The sequence below is a fragment of the Montipora foliosa genome, chromosome 7 (genome assembly GCF_036669935.1).
Source record: "Montipora foliosa isolate CH-2021 chromosome 7, ASM3666993v2, whole genome shotgun sequence".
In the NCBI taxonomy this organism is placed as follows: Eukaryota; Metazoa; Cnidaria; class Anthozoa; order Scleractinia; family Acroporidae; genus Montipora; species Montipora foliosa.
The window spans coordinates 4,399,261-4,413,895 of record NC_090875.1 but is presented as its reverse complement, the minus strand read 5'-3'; the positions used below and the strand labels follow the sequence as shown (position 1 = coordinate 4,413,895).

At 38.5% G+C, this 14,635-nt stretch overlaps 1 protein-coding gene and 1 pseudogene across 1 annotated transcript in view; one reads left to right on the top strand and one right to left on the bottom strand.

The window, feature by feature from the left end:
* Positions 1-4,311: 4,311 nt before the first annotated feature.
* LOC138009697 (uncharacterized) lies at positions 4,312-12,420 on the bottom strand (annotated as a pseudogene).
* Positions 12,421-12,784: 364 nt separating this feature from the next.
* LOC138009696 (uncharacterized) overlaps positions 12,785-14,635 on the top strand; it is a 2,872-nt gene continuing 1,021 nt past the window's right edge. Inside the window, exons 1-3 of the mRNA XM_068856735.1 lie at positions 12,785-12,791; positions 13,712-13,977; positions 14,319-14,635. The exon at positions 14,319-14,635 is cut by the window's right edge and continues 1,021 nt beyond it. Coding sequence (XP_068712836.1) covers positions 12,785-12,791; positions 13,712-13,977; positions 14,319-14,635 — 590 coding nt within the window. The remainder of the gene's footprint in view (positions 12,792-13,711; positions 13,978-14,318) is intronic.

Here is a 14,635-nt window from a genome sequence, read left to right as displayed (position 1 = left end):
ACCCACAAGGTTGTCTTCGAGGAAAAACCCAGCAAGTTCTTGTCTCCCCACGGTCAGAACTTGCCAACTGCGTTGAGAAACCCTCAGAAGGAAAACCCAAACCAAAGGCAGACGTATGGTAGCAGTTCGCACCCCAGTTCTACGTCGTTTATCCAGAACAAGCTGGCGGGGGCAAGAAAACCTTTCAAGTCAATAATGTGTTATTACTGCAGGAGAGAGGGACATTTGATGTCAGAATGTCCTGAAAAGACAACAAGGTCACACAAATTCCAAACCTACTGGTTTGTGTTTGACACCTGTCACTAGATAAGATTCAAAAATCAGATTTCCTAAAGAAGAAACCTCTTGCAAAGCAGTCAGTCCTACTCCAAGACCTGTTATGAAGATGTTTGAGCCCTTTATTCATGAAGGTTCAGTGCCGCTCTCCAGTGATTTGTCTGACTGACGCAGTTGCTGTTAAAATTCTTCGAGATACTGGAGCTTCACAGTCTCTGGTATTGGCGGAAACCTTGCCCTTTTCTGAGAAGTCATCTACTGGAACAAGTGTTCTCATTAAAGGAGTAAACTCGTCAGAATACTCGCCAGTTCCACTGCACACTGTGTATTTGTCATCAGATCTGGTGTCTGGTCCTGTTAACGTCGGACCTGGGTCCTCGTTACCTTTCGAGGGAGTTCAACTTCTTCTCGGAAATGATTTGGCTGGAGACAAAATGGTCATCAATCGTATTGTAACTGACGTACCTTGTGTAGAGCAGCTGCCTGAGCCAGTAGAGAAAGAAATTCCAAATTTGTATCCTGCATGTGCTGTAACCCGTGCTATGAGTAAGAAGAAATTAAGTCATGAAGATAAAGATGTTGACATTGCAGATGCCTTCATCAGTCACGTTTTCGAGTAAGCTGTCCCAAAGAATTTGTGTGGGACAAAGTCGTTTGAAGAGATGATGATATCAGCAGTCTGAGGAAGGATCCTGAACTGAATTCCAGATCACACCTCATGGCTGAGCAACATAGAGACCCAGATATCTCGCCATTATTCCAGAGGGTAGTTTTGATGAGAAAATGGAGACCACCGGATGTTCCAGCTGATGATGAGTGGGCTGTCAAGTACCAGATAGTTATACCGAACGTTTACAGACCAGAAATTCTCAGCATGGCACATGAAACCCCCTTGGCTGGTCACATGGGCGTCAACAAAACCCACCAAAGAATTTTGAATCATTTTTAGTGGCCAAATTTTAGGAAAGATGTAGCTGAGTTTTGCAGATCCATGTCACACTTGTCAAGTAGTAGGGAAGCCAAATCAAACCATACCAAAGGCACCACTACGGCCAATCCCAGCAATCAAGGAGCCCTTCAGCCATATTATTGTCGATTGCGTTGGTCCACTACCGAAGACGAAATCTGGAAACCAATACCTGCTGACAATCATGTGTGCATCTACCAGGTTTCCCAAAGCAATACCCTTAAGAAATATCAAGGCAAAGACCATTGTTAAAGCTTTAACCAAGTTCTTCTCGCTGGTTGGTCTTCCTAACTCAATCCTGTCAGACCGCGGTTAATTTTATGGCAGGCATATTTCAGCAAGTCATGAACGAATTGGGAATCAGACAATACAACTCTTTTGCTTATCATCCAGTCAAGGAGCTCTCGAGAGATGGCATCAGACGCTGAAAAACATGATGAGGATCTACTGCTTCGAGATGGAGAGAGATTGGGATGAAGGAATCCATTTGCTGTCATTTGCTGCTCGAGAGTCAGTTCAGGAGTCTCTGGGCTTCAGCCCATTTGAGCTTGTGTTTGGTCACACTGTGAGAGGACCTCTTAAACTTTTTAAAGAGAAATTCTTATCTAGTGAAAGCCATTCTATTGATTTATCACAGTATGTCTCAGATTTTCGAACTACGCTTAATAGAGCTTGTGAATTAGCTAGGGCTAATCTTAAGCTATCTCAGAAGCCTATGAAAGAGAGGTATGATATAAACACTTCTGAGCGTAGTTTTGACCCAGATCAAAAGGTTTTTGCATTGTTGCCAGTTCCTGGTAACCCATTACAGGCTAGGTATTTTGGGCCTTATGTAATTAAAGAGAAACTAAGTAATCTCAGTTACGTTCTAGAAACCCCTGATAGGCGTAAGCAAACGCAGTTGTGCCATGTTAATATGATAAAGCCTTATATTGAGAGAGACAGTAGCCTAGAGATACACCCAGTAAATCTTAATGTGGTTAGTTCTGAGCCAAGAGAGACTTTAAGTAGAGACCTTAATGATAAGTTAAGTCCACTGACCACAGCAAAGCTTTCCAACTCTGATGTTCTGCGGGAGTTGGACTCCAAGTTGTTCCATCTGTCTTCAATGCAGAGTCAAGATCTTATGGACCTTCTCCAGGAGTTCAAGGACCTGTTTCCAGATGTACCAACGAGGACGGAACAGATTTACCACGATGTGGATGTAGGTGATGCTTTCCTGTGAAACAGCATCCCTACAGGCTGAATCCAATCAAGCACAAATATCTCAAAGAAGAAATACATTTCTTATTGGAGAACAATTTCATTGAGCCAAGTCACAGTAGCTGGAGTTGACCTTGCATTTTTGTGGCAAAACCAGACAAGGATGTTAACACTAAGGAATTCTACTTGAATACAATCAGGGACAATACCAGCATAATTGATATGGACAACAACTGGAATATTCTTTTATTTAAAGAAGCTTTCTATATAAAAACTAAGAAGTCTGCAAGTAACTCTGGCTTAAAAGCTAGCTGCGAACTATTATTATTTAAATAAGTCTCCTGTATTTAAATCACACACTCTGTAAACCTTGATTCGCCTGATGATGATTTTGAAGTAAATCGAAATATAGCAATACATTCATTCCGATTCACACTCTTAAATTCATCTTTCCAGGTTTATTACGTATATTACAAATCCACAAAATTGCCAGCTACCAGTTAGCTTTTTAGCTAAGTATCGAGTGAATATCGCCATGAAATTGACTTTGTTCAGGTTGTCTTTCGTACTGTATTATTTGAAATTGTCGGTTGGTCCCAGATTTTGGTCAGACATCCGAAATGCTTAACAGCACAGGTCTAGCATCTCATAACATTTCATTTCACAAATTGAGACTTGAAACTCACTTTTTTTTTCCTTTTCATAGGAAATTCTCCGAGACCGAAGTGACAACAAAAAAGTTTCTCATGGTCATCTTGTTGCCTTTATTAAGCAGCACCAAGGCACTGCTCCTCTCAGTCGTGTGTACAACAAATCACAGTTGGTTGCACTTTGTGAAGCGTATAATGTCAGAGTTTCTGCAAAGTCAGCAAAGACAGTTATTGGTGAAGCCCTGCTGAATGCTATTGCACAGCACACATCGATCCCATTCACACCTCTAATGGATGACAGAATTTTCAGGGTAGCAGAAAGAACAGAATCTGATGATGGACACATCAGAATCCGTCTTTCAAGAGGTAAATGTAATAATATTAGTTTAAATGGTAATGGGTCTTTGAAAACTACTGACTGCAAGTTGAGAACTTTAGGAACATAAAATATTAGACAGTCTAACCTGAATAATCAGATAAACAAAGAAAGAAAGTCACTTTACAGGCCTTTTTGCATGCATTCCTTCACGTTGGTGCTGTTACAGGATGCATTGCTCTTGGTACTAATGGTTGTTTGGCCCAATCTGATGGAGTTCTGTGTTGAGTGATGCTGCAAGAAGGTGGAATTATCATTCTGGCCATTCCATGAACGTATCTGGCAGAAATGATTCTCCACACAGTCTTGATTTACAATCGCTGGTTTAATTACTGTGCTGGGGAATCTAGTCAACTTGTAATGGACCAGGGGCCGGAATCCAAGGCACATTGATTGCAGATCAAACCACGATTTAGAAGAGATGAAGCTCTTGCTGTTTTCTTCAGTTTCATTGGCCAAGTGACACATCCAGTTATACAAATTGGTTAACTTGTGAAGTCTTAGGTCATCAGATGAATTGTTGTAAAGCCTATCATTAAATAAGCTCACAATCTCGCTTGAGTGCTGCAGAAGTTCAATAACAGGATCTAAATAATCGCCATCCTTTCAATCTTTTTCAGGTGTTCCTGGTACTTCTGCAGAACTAAGAGAAAATGAAAATACAATGAGTTAAGCACTTGTTGATGGAAGGCAATAAAGAATTTTAAATTGCTGGAAACCACTTCAAAAAAGAGTAAAACTTGAACTTGGAGGTTTTACATGAGGTAATGATAAAAAAAAATCAGAAATCATTTTCATATGAAACATTATAATCTTAAAGGCATTCAATCAAACATACATCATAACAAAATCACCTGCATTAGAAACAACATCTTGGCATCAAGCATATCTTCAGCAAGCTTGTTTCTCATTATACTGGCTGAATCAAGGCTTAAGTGTTGCATGGTTAATTTCTCATGTACTGGGGTGAGAAGTTCTGCTGGTCCCAGTCAAAGGCACTTCTGAACTGCTTCCAGGTGATTGTCTTTCCGCCAATTTTGAGGCACCTGAGGTTCCCATTCGTATTGCTCTTGTAGATGTTATTCCTGCTGTTGAATATATATAATGTTTTACCGAAAAAATTATTTCCTGGCAATGGCTGTTCTGATAGGACTTGAGAGATTCTTTATCTAAACATGTTTAGCGTAAAATAGAAGACTTGAAAATTGGACCAGGTGAATGATGGTGGTAATTAAAAGGGCTTTAAATGCTCTTCTCAATTAAGTAACAATACCAGTGAATTTTCTGTTGGCAGCACAAAATTCACCCTCTCACCAATTTCCCCCCCCCCCCCCACCCCGCTAAAAAAAGAAATGAATGAGTGACTGCCTGACTGACTACTTGAATGAATAAATGGATAACTGAACGAACGAACAAACAAACGAACGAAGAAACAAACGTGCGAACGCACGAATAAATGAGCAAGGGAGGGAGAGAGGGAGAAATAGGGGGGAGGCAGGCAGGGAGGGAGGAGTGAGTATCCTAAGGTTCACCAATGAGCTCCTTAAAGTGCGCTACAGTAACCTGGCCTTCGTCGAAGGCGGACGTGTTCTTGCTAGCTCCTTTAGATGAAATTCAAAACTTGTAAAATAATGTCATCAACGAAGGCTGCTTGGCTTTCATTCGCTTAAATAACATGGGAAAAGAAGACGCCCGAGCCGATAGTCGCAAAGGGTTAAGGGAAAGCGGCTCACAGACTGACGGGGAAGATGCGTTCGACGAAGCCGACGGCCATTGTCGTGGCAAACTAGATGAAGTCAGTGAAAAGCTTGACAAAGTGCTAACAAGACTCGGCGAGTTAGAGGCTATGCAAGGTAGAGTGGTAGAATTGGAAAAAGAAAATAAAAGTTTACAAGAAAGCCTGAACACGGCTCAAAAAGACATCGTCGACCTGAATTTGTCTTCAACCGCCACGTGTGCAACACTGGAAACCCACGCAAAGAATCTGGAAGACCTCAATGCTAAAATAAAACATCTTGAGTGCCGCAACATCAAGTTAGAAGCATACACAATGCGTGAAAATCTAAAAGTGTTTAATGTTCCAGAAGGAAGAGGTGAGTCAACTTCTGCTGAAGATCAATTAAAAAAAGTGATGCGCGATAAACTTAAGATCCCAGAGGAAGATATCGAACAAATCCGTTTCGAACGTGTTCACCGCATCCCTACTAAGAAGAATACCAGTCAAGGACAGAACTCCAAACCTAGGCCTATTATAGCTAAATTCAGCTTCTTTCAAGACAAGGAGTATGTTTGGTCTTTTGTTAAAAACTTGAAAAACACCAACATTTCAATTGCGAATGATTTCCCCCGCGAAATTGATGAAATACAGAAAACGTTATATCCCATCTTGAAAAAGGCCAAACAGAGAAAGCAAACAGCCTATTTCAAAGTTGATAAGCTAATTATAAACGGGCAAATCTACAGAGGTGAAGAAACAACCAATCTCCCATACTACGGTCTCATTATGGACACAAGAAACAGCGGAAACCAAAGCCAAAGCGGTCACAGCGCGACAGCACATCTATAGTTTAATTTAGTTTAAGGTTTATGTGTGTAATAAGTGTTAAACTACTTAACCCTTCTTGTTTAATTAGAAATGTGAATGCTCTGGAAACTGCTTACTTCATATGTTACTGTATGTTTTTTTGTAGATTAATAATTTGTTTTAGGCGAATATTATCGGTTTATGTGCACTATACTTTCTTGCACTCTGCTATACCATCGATTTCATTTTCGTTTTATATGACTTCTTCTATAATACCACTTCCCCGATTCAGCTACAATGACCGATCATTCTCTTAGTCTACTATCTCTCAATGCGAGGGGACTAAGCAATTTCAGAAAAAGGTGAACAATTTTCACGTGGTGTCGAAAACGAAACTCGGATATAATATTCCTGCAAGAAACTCATTCGACATTGTCAACACAGTTAAAATGGAAAAACGAATGGGGTGCAGAACTTATTTGCTCCCATGGGAGCTCAAACTCTCGAGGGGTTGCAATCTTGATCAAAAAAGGTCTTGACTGCGTTATTCACTCTCAGATTGTAGATACATCAGGGAGGTATATCGTTGTTAAAGCCGCTATAAAAGATAAAATGTATGTTCTTGTAAACATTTATGCACCAAACAAAGACGAAGACATTAAATTCCTCAAAAATGTGTTAACTAAGCTGCAGACTGAAAATTTAGATTCAGAAGAAAATATTGTGATTGGAGGTGATTTCAATTGTCCTCTGAATCCTATACTGGACAAAAAAGGTGGCATAATGACGCCTAGGAAATCTGTGATAAATTCCATCAATGATGGATCTTGTAGATATATGGAGAGTAAAAAACCCACAAACTAAAAGTTTTACCTGGAGTCAACAATCTCCGCCGATATTTTGTCGCCTTGATTATAGGTTGATTTCTAATAATTTACACGACTGGGTCAAAGCCACAAATATAATCGCCGCCATCAGAACTGACCATTCTGCTATCTATTTAGAATTTGGGAACGTGGACAAAGAGGCTAAGGGTCCTGGGTTCTGGAAGATGAACACCTCCATATTGGAGGAGGATGATGAGTACATTGATAATCTTACAAAAATGGTACCAATTTGGATCACGGAAGGCCGAAAAGAACTTTCAGACCACCGTAACATTTGGGACTGGATAAAATATAACATAAGAGCTCATGCTATAAAATATTCCAAAAAGAAGGCAAAGGAGAGAAACGAAAGAGGATCAAAACTTGAAAAAGAATATACTGAAGCGAAACAGGTTTTCGAAACGAACCCCAATGATTCTAATGGCGACAATTTAAATGCGGCTAAGGATAAGCTCGAATCATTTTATGATGAAAAAGTCAACGGAATAATAATCCGTGCCCGAGCACGATGGCATGAACACGGCGAGAAAAGTACCAAATACTTCCTAAACTTGGAAAAAAGGAATCATGTAAAAAAGCATGTAAGGAAACTAGTAATTAGCGGCGTCGTAAAGACAGATCCCTATGACATTCTTCAAGAACAAAAACGTTTTTATCGAGAGTTATACAAAAGTTCAAATAGTGATGCGGAAAACCGTCAGAACATTGTAAAGTTTCTAGAGAATTTGAATATACCTCAATTAACCGAAGAACAAAAGTTGACCTGCGAAGACAAAATTTCAGCTGAGGAATGTTACAATATCCTTGAAAGCTTTCAAACCAACAAAACTCCTGGGAATGACGGAATTCCTATAGAATTCTACAAAGTGTTCTGGCCTTTAATAAGCGATCCTTTTCTTAAATGTGTGAACAAAAGCTTTGAAAAAGATGAAATGTCTTGTTCTCAAAAACAAGTGGTAATTACTCTAATAGGAAAAAAAGGAAAAGATCGTTCATATATTGAGAACTGGCGTCCAATCTCTCTCGTAAACGTTGACACAAAAATTATGTCTAAAGTGATCGCCACTAGAATTAAAAATGTTCTTCCAAACATTATACACCATAACCAAACTGGATACGTGAAAGACCGATATATCGGCGAAACAATTAGATCAGTTCTCGATATTATGGATTTCACTGCAAAAGAGAGTATCCCAGGACTAATGATATTTATTGATTTTGAAAAGGCATTTGATAGCGTAGAATGGGAATTTCTTCTCTATTGTTTGAAATCCTTCAATTTTGGCACTAATTTTATCCATTGGGTCCAAACGTTCTACAGAAAAATACAAAGCTGTGTGATAAACAACAGACTTTCATCTGAATACCGTAATTTCCGGACGATTACCCGCACGGCAGATTACCCGCAGCGGTCTAGTTTTGTCAGAAGGGGAAAAAACGTTCAACAGATTACCCGCACTGGCCTATTACCCGCACCCCAAAACCGAAAAAATCTTGCTACTGTATTTCCGGGACAAGAACTCACAAACTTGGAGCGATGAATATTCCATGTTGTTGTTTACAAAGCAGAAGATCGATAGCATTTTCTGCTAACAATTGGCTTTTAATAATGCAGCCTTAAACACTCTCCTTAGTCATTTCTGGTTTGTCTTGTTAAAACGACCTAAATATCCAATGTATTAACGCTAAGACTCGATAGAATACGAGTTGAAGGCCAACATCTTTACGATTGATCATTGAGCGCCATTTTGATAGGTTGAGAGAAAGTGGGGGCGAGTGTTAAAAATACCTGATGGGGTGGTGGTTAGGCATACCCAGGGGCAAAAGACCGGGCCTATATAAGAAGTCGCTTAAAACGGGAAAATGCTCTATTACTCAAGCCAGGGGTAGCTAGGAACATTTCACTGATGCGCTGAACAATCCAGCAAAATTTTCACTGTAGTTAGTGTTTTGTTTACACACGTGCCGACAATCACGTTCTAAATAATTATGCGGTGCCGTGAAATATGTCGGCATCTTGTTTTGTAGCGTAACAAGAGCGTGCTTTCACAAAAAATGCTTTCAATCTTTCATATACAAAATTGAAAGGAGTGCAGGTGAGAAATGCTTTTAAATTAAGCGAAGAAAAAAGCAGTGAAATACAGTAATCACTTAAACACTATTGATTTGTTTTTCATTCAATTAGTATCGGCTTTCATTGAGGGCTTTTAGAACACTAGAATAAAACATCACACAAATCTTGAACAGAAAGCGTTTTCAGATTGAACTACGTAACAAACAAGCTTGGCAACACACAAGTTTTAAGGAAGCATCAGTTTAATTAAGTAGTAAAGGTTTGAAATTATTTAAACAAGATCGTAAAAGATTTGTTTTGAACGGAAAAATTTGTGGCATCACAAAATAAACACATTCGCATCTTGTTCCTTTTTCAGCATTGAATTGTGTCTCACGATAAACTCTTTCTTAAAATTGAAAAGCATGTGTTAAAGTGAGAAATTCGTTCTCATTTACTTTTAATTCGGTGACAAGTTGTGACATGGTCGAAGGGAAAGATTATTGTTTTTTACTCAATTTGCTTCGGCTTTCATCGAGCGGTTTTACAAAGACTACGGCAAATACAGCATCATTTTAAAGATTGAATCAACAAACGAGGCAACACACAGATTTGAAGAAAGTGTTGGTTTAATTATCCTCATTTTAACTTGTTTCAATCTGTCAAATTCTTACCTGAGATTTAAAAATTATCGCATTACCCGCACCTTCCTATTACCCGCAGCAACCGCGGTTTACTGGAAAATTAACGCATTACCCGCGGGTAATCGGCCGGAAATTACGGTACTTTAATCTTGAACGTGGGGTGCGGCAGGGGGACGCGCTCTCTCCTTACCTCTTTGTAGTTACTATAGAAATATTAGCAATTGCGATTCGACAAAATAAAGATATCAAAGGTATCTCTATTGCGAATGAGGAGACAAAAATTCTTCAATACGCAGATGATACGACAGCAATACTCGCCGACACAAGCTCTGCTACTGCTCTTTTTAGGTTGTTAGATGATTTCAAGATTAATTGTTCCAAAACGGAAGCTATGTGGATAGGTTCTTCAAGGAACTGTAAACCACAGCCTTTTGGAATTAAATGGCCTAACGAACCGATAAAAGCTTTAGGAATTTATTACACGTATGATCAAAAATTGCTTCTTGAAAAGAATTTCATAGAAAGATTAGACAGTATTAAAAACCTGACTAGAATTTGGTCCTCTAGAGGACTTTCTATTTATGGCAAAATTACACTTATCAAATCTCTTTTAATTCCGAAATTTGTTTATGTGTCATCTTTATTACCTACCCCAAAAGAATTTGTAAGTCAGTTAAACCAGTTATTATTTCAATTCTTATGGAATGGTCCTGATAAAGTCACACGCAAATCGGCGATAAATGAATACTCCAACGGAGGATTAAAGATGATTGATCTTGATAGCATGATAATATCCCTTCGATTGGCATGGCTAAAAAGAATAGCTAGCTCAAATGATGGCACCTGGAAAAGGTATTTGACACATCATCTAGAACGTTTTGGCGGCCTTTTCTTGTTTCATTGCAATTATGATGTTAGTATCCTTCCACTGAATATTTGTCTATTCTATCTAGAATTACTGCAGTGGTGGTCCGAATTAAGAGATACGTTCTCTTCAGAAAAAGACTGGTGTTATATTCTTTGGAATAACAAACAAATACTCATTAATAATAAAACAGTTTATTATAAAAGCTATTTCGAAGCTGGTGTAGTTCATATCAGTGATCTATCCTTTGACTTAAATAACAAAGATTCCTTTTCCTTAGTTTCTAACAGGATTTCTAAAACTAATTTTTTAGTTTGGGCAGGTCTTCGGCGCTCCATTCCTTCCATTTTAAAAAATTGTACTCATAAATTAACAACAGATGAATTCTCTCTAAAAATTGACAATAATATATTTGATGTCACAAAGAAGGAATCTAAAGACTATTATACTTTACTTGTAAGCAGAAAGGCTCTTTTTCCAACTATTGTAAAGAAACTGCAAAATGAATTTCATTTCACACTCGAGGAAGTTAAACAAATTTTTATGATCCCGCATAGTGTTGCTCTTGAAGCATATGTTAAGGCATTTCAATATAAAATACTTAACTCCATTCTCTATACTAATGCTAAACTTTACAAAATTGGCTTTAAATTGAATGACTCGTGTTCATTCTGTTCATCTGAACCAGAAGTGCTATATCACTTCCTATATCTATGTCCTTTCTCGATAGATTTTTGGCGTGACTTCGAAGTATTCTGGCACCAACTTTTAAAGGAAAACATTCGACTTTCGTTGCAAGATATTTTAGTTGGAATGATACGACAAAACTCCCCTTCTGCTAAGCTTCTAAACTATCTAATTATGATTGGGAAATTGTACTTGTGGGATTGTAGAAGAAGTCAAATTCTTCCGAATATATACGGATTTAAAAAGAAAATTGCTGTTAAATATGAAACGGAAAAAGATATTAGTCTGCATAGTAAAAAAACAAAGGATTTCTTTGAAGCTAAATGGATAGTGTCGCCTCTTGCAAATGCTTAACTATTTAAAGGTTTTAATATGCATCCACTTTCTGTATATAATTAATATATTATTTACATTATACTTTGTAAACATTTCTAGTTTGTTTGAATTTTGTAATAATAATATCAGTGTTAATTTGTTGTATTATATTATTATTATTAGTAATATTAGTTATATTAGTTGTAACATTATAATTATGTAGGTAAGTTAATAATTTGCTGTATTAATATCAATTTGTTTCAAGTAAAAATTAAAAAAAAAAAAAAAAAAAAAATCCTAAGGTTCACCAATGAGCTCCTTAAAGTGCGCTACAGTAATAGGACATTTTTGTAATAACAGTACTCCTACCTTTGGATCCATGATAAATATCATTGGACAACCAGTGTAAATGTTTGATGTTACCAACTTGCTATCAACAGGGTCCTTGTTCTTAAAATGTATTTTGATGAATTGCCTGTTGCAATCTGTACCATCCAGCACACACCAGTATATCCAATATTACAAAAATGGCTGATAACTATCATGAATTCGCCTGTAATTGTTAACCCTCTACGCTCTTTTCACCATTATTGGTACTTATCTTTCGTCATAGTTTTCCCCATCAGGTGAAAGTTCTAAGTTGAATTTTGAAAAGTCTGACCATGCACATTAGACAAGCTGGCAAACAACTAAAATTTTAACCTAATAAGTCTTCATTCAGTCGCTGTAATGTCTCTAATTTTTTCCATTTATCTGAGGGCATACAGCTAAAAGAAAAGTAACTGATTCACTTACTCAAATCCAATTTCTAACATCTTCAGGACTCCCTCCCAAAACAAATGGTACAGATCGCTGGGTGTGCAGTTTGCTGATGGCCATTTTGCAATGGGAAACCTGAAGCCACGATCACTCAGAAAAAAAACTGTAACACCTTCGTTGCAAGTTCTGGTTCGTTGTCCTCACCTATAAATCATGTTAAAGTTTAAAACCACTGAGAATATATTTAATGTTATTCAAAATAATTTAAGGGGGAGAATGCTGTTTTACTTGCAGGTCAGAGAGATTTCAATACATGGCTGAATGTATAAGCCTACAATACTATACACATTTTGTTGGAACATGTTACACGAATGGTCTAGAATCGTCGTGTTACAAGATGACAGCTTATCCCATGTTATCCCCCTCCCCCCAATTTTTCGGACAACTTCGAATAGTTTTGAAATCAACATTGAAGGAGGGGGAAAACGAGGATGGGTGTTCCTACAAATGTGACGAGTATTGTATTTGTTTGAAAGAAATCGGCCAATCAGTATACCGTGCAGATCGTTCAGATTAGGATGGAAGGCAAGTCTCAAAAAGAGGTCAATTTCTTCTTAAGGCAAATGGCACTGTCTGTTCGCATGCTTCGTACTTTGAAAAGTGGGCAGTTGGTTTGAACATGATAATAATCTTATGAGATGTGTTGGAGAGTTCTTACAAGGCCAAATAAGTAGTGTCTGATGTCAAAGGGAAGACCTTTAATATGCTGTGTACCATATTTCCTTATAATAAAGTAGTTTACACTGTGTAATTTGATTAAACATACCGTCTTAGCTGGTTTAATTGTTATTGAGCCGAGAATCGAGCAAAATTAAGGCAGTCTGGAAAGCGAAATTAATGTTTCTTGCATTCTGAGTGTTGATGTTAGCATTGAAGGCATGACCTAGTTAGCGAAGGGGAGAACTCTCGAGAGGTGGGGTCACTGACGTCTCGTGAGGTTCGGAGTGAGTACTTAATAACATACAGTTGAGCTGACTTGGAACTGGTACCAATTAGAGAAGAATTTTCACACCTTGCTTTGGACAGTTTTGCCAACGCCGATCCCTGTACGCATTCAGAGGTTGTTCAGTGGGTTTGCAGCAAAGAGGCTCATAGAGTTGGCGATTTTCATTTCCACATGGCCGTGAAATTAAATGCACGGCGCCAATGGCTAAGAGTACGTGATTATCTTGATGAGTGACACAGAGTGAAAGTAAATTTCAGCAACAATCACCTTAATTATTACTCCACATGGCAGTATACTACCAAAGAGGATTCCTCTTATCTGCAATCCATAAATCACCCCGATTTAGCCAACGCCTCTCAGCCACACACGAGTAGAGCCAGTCGAACAAGACTGGAAATGATCCTTGCACGAAGCGCAAAAAGTCATGTAAATGTTTAAGTATTTACGGCATATCCCAAGAAGTAGTTTAAAAGGGGGTAAAAACTTCTTCTTGCGCTAGCAAACCAGCAGAAAAATGAAGGAAAATGCGACTTAGCCCAATTTATTGCAAACCGTGGAAGCAAAGCCGTTGATGAAGCCCTCTCTGTTGGGTGGGAGTTTGAGAATGCAGAGGCAAACCGCGAAAGAAGTCAATTGAGTCGAGCTGAGATCCTTTATGGCTGTCTGGGCAATGAGTGCGAGCCTGGTTGTGGGGGGCAGTGGATACAAACGGCTAATGAAGTTCTTCGGCAAAACAATGTACCAAGAACAGATTTTTCCGATGCTGTGCGTACTCTCCTGCAAAAGTACTATGGGAAATACCGAAACCTGTATCTCAAAAGTCCCTGCAACTGCGCAAAACATTTTTATTGAATCCTCTGAAAAGGATTTTTAAGACGTTTACAAACCCAGTGTCTACAACGTTTGCTTGGAGCAAGGACTATCATCCTCTGCTTGAAAAGGAGAATGAAATTTACACCAAGGTACACAACATCCTGCCAAAACCAGTCACTGATTCTCTCTGCCCTGAAGGGTCAAGACTTGCTCATTTGTATGGTTTACCCAAGACTCACAAGCCAAAACTGTCTATGAGACCAATTTTATCGGCGACTAATACATACAATTAGCCACTCGCAAAATGGCTGGAAGAGAAATTAAAGCCTCTGTCAACCAATGCTAACAGCGTCAGTGATATCTTTCAATTATCCGAAGATATCAGAAACATCCCTGTTGATGCTGAACACATACTCCTATCATATGACGTGATAGCTCTTTTTACCAATGTTCCTGCCCACAAAACCATCGGAATACTTGGTGATAAAGCTTCTGCTGGAAACTGGTTTAATAACACTTACAGTCTGAACCTCACCAAAGACCAACTTATGGAATTACTCAAGCTTGCAACAACAAACCAACTCTTTCAACTTGATGGTATACTCTACGA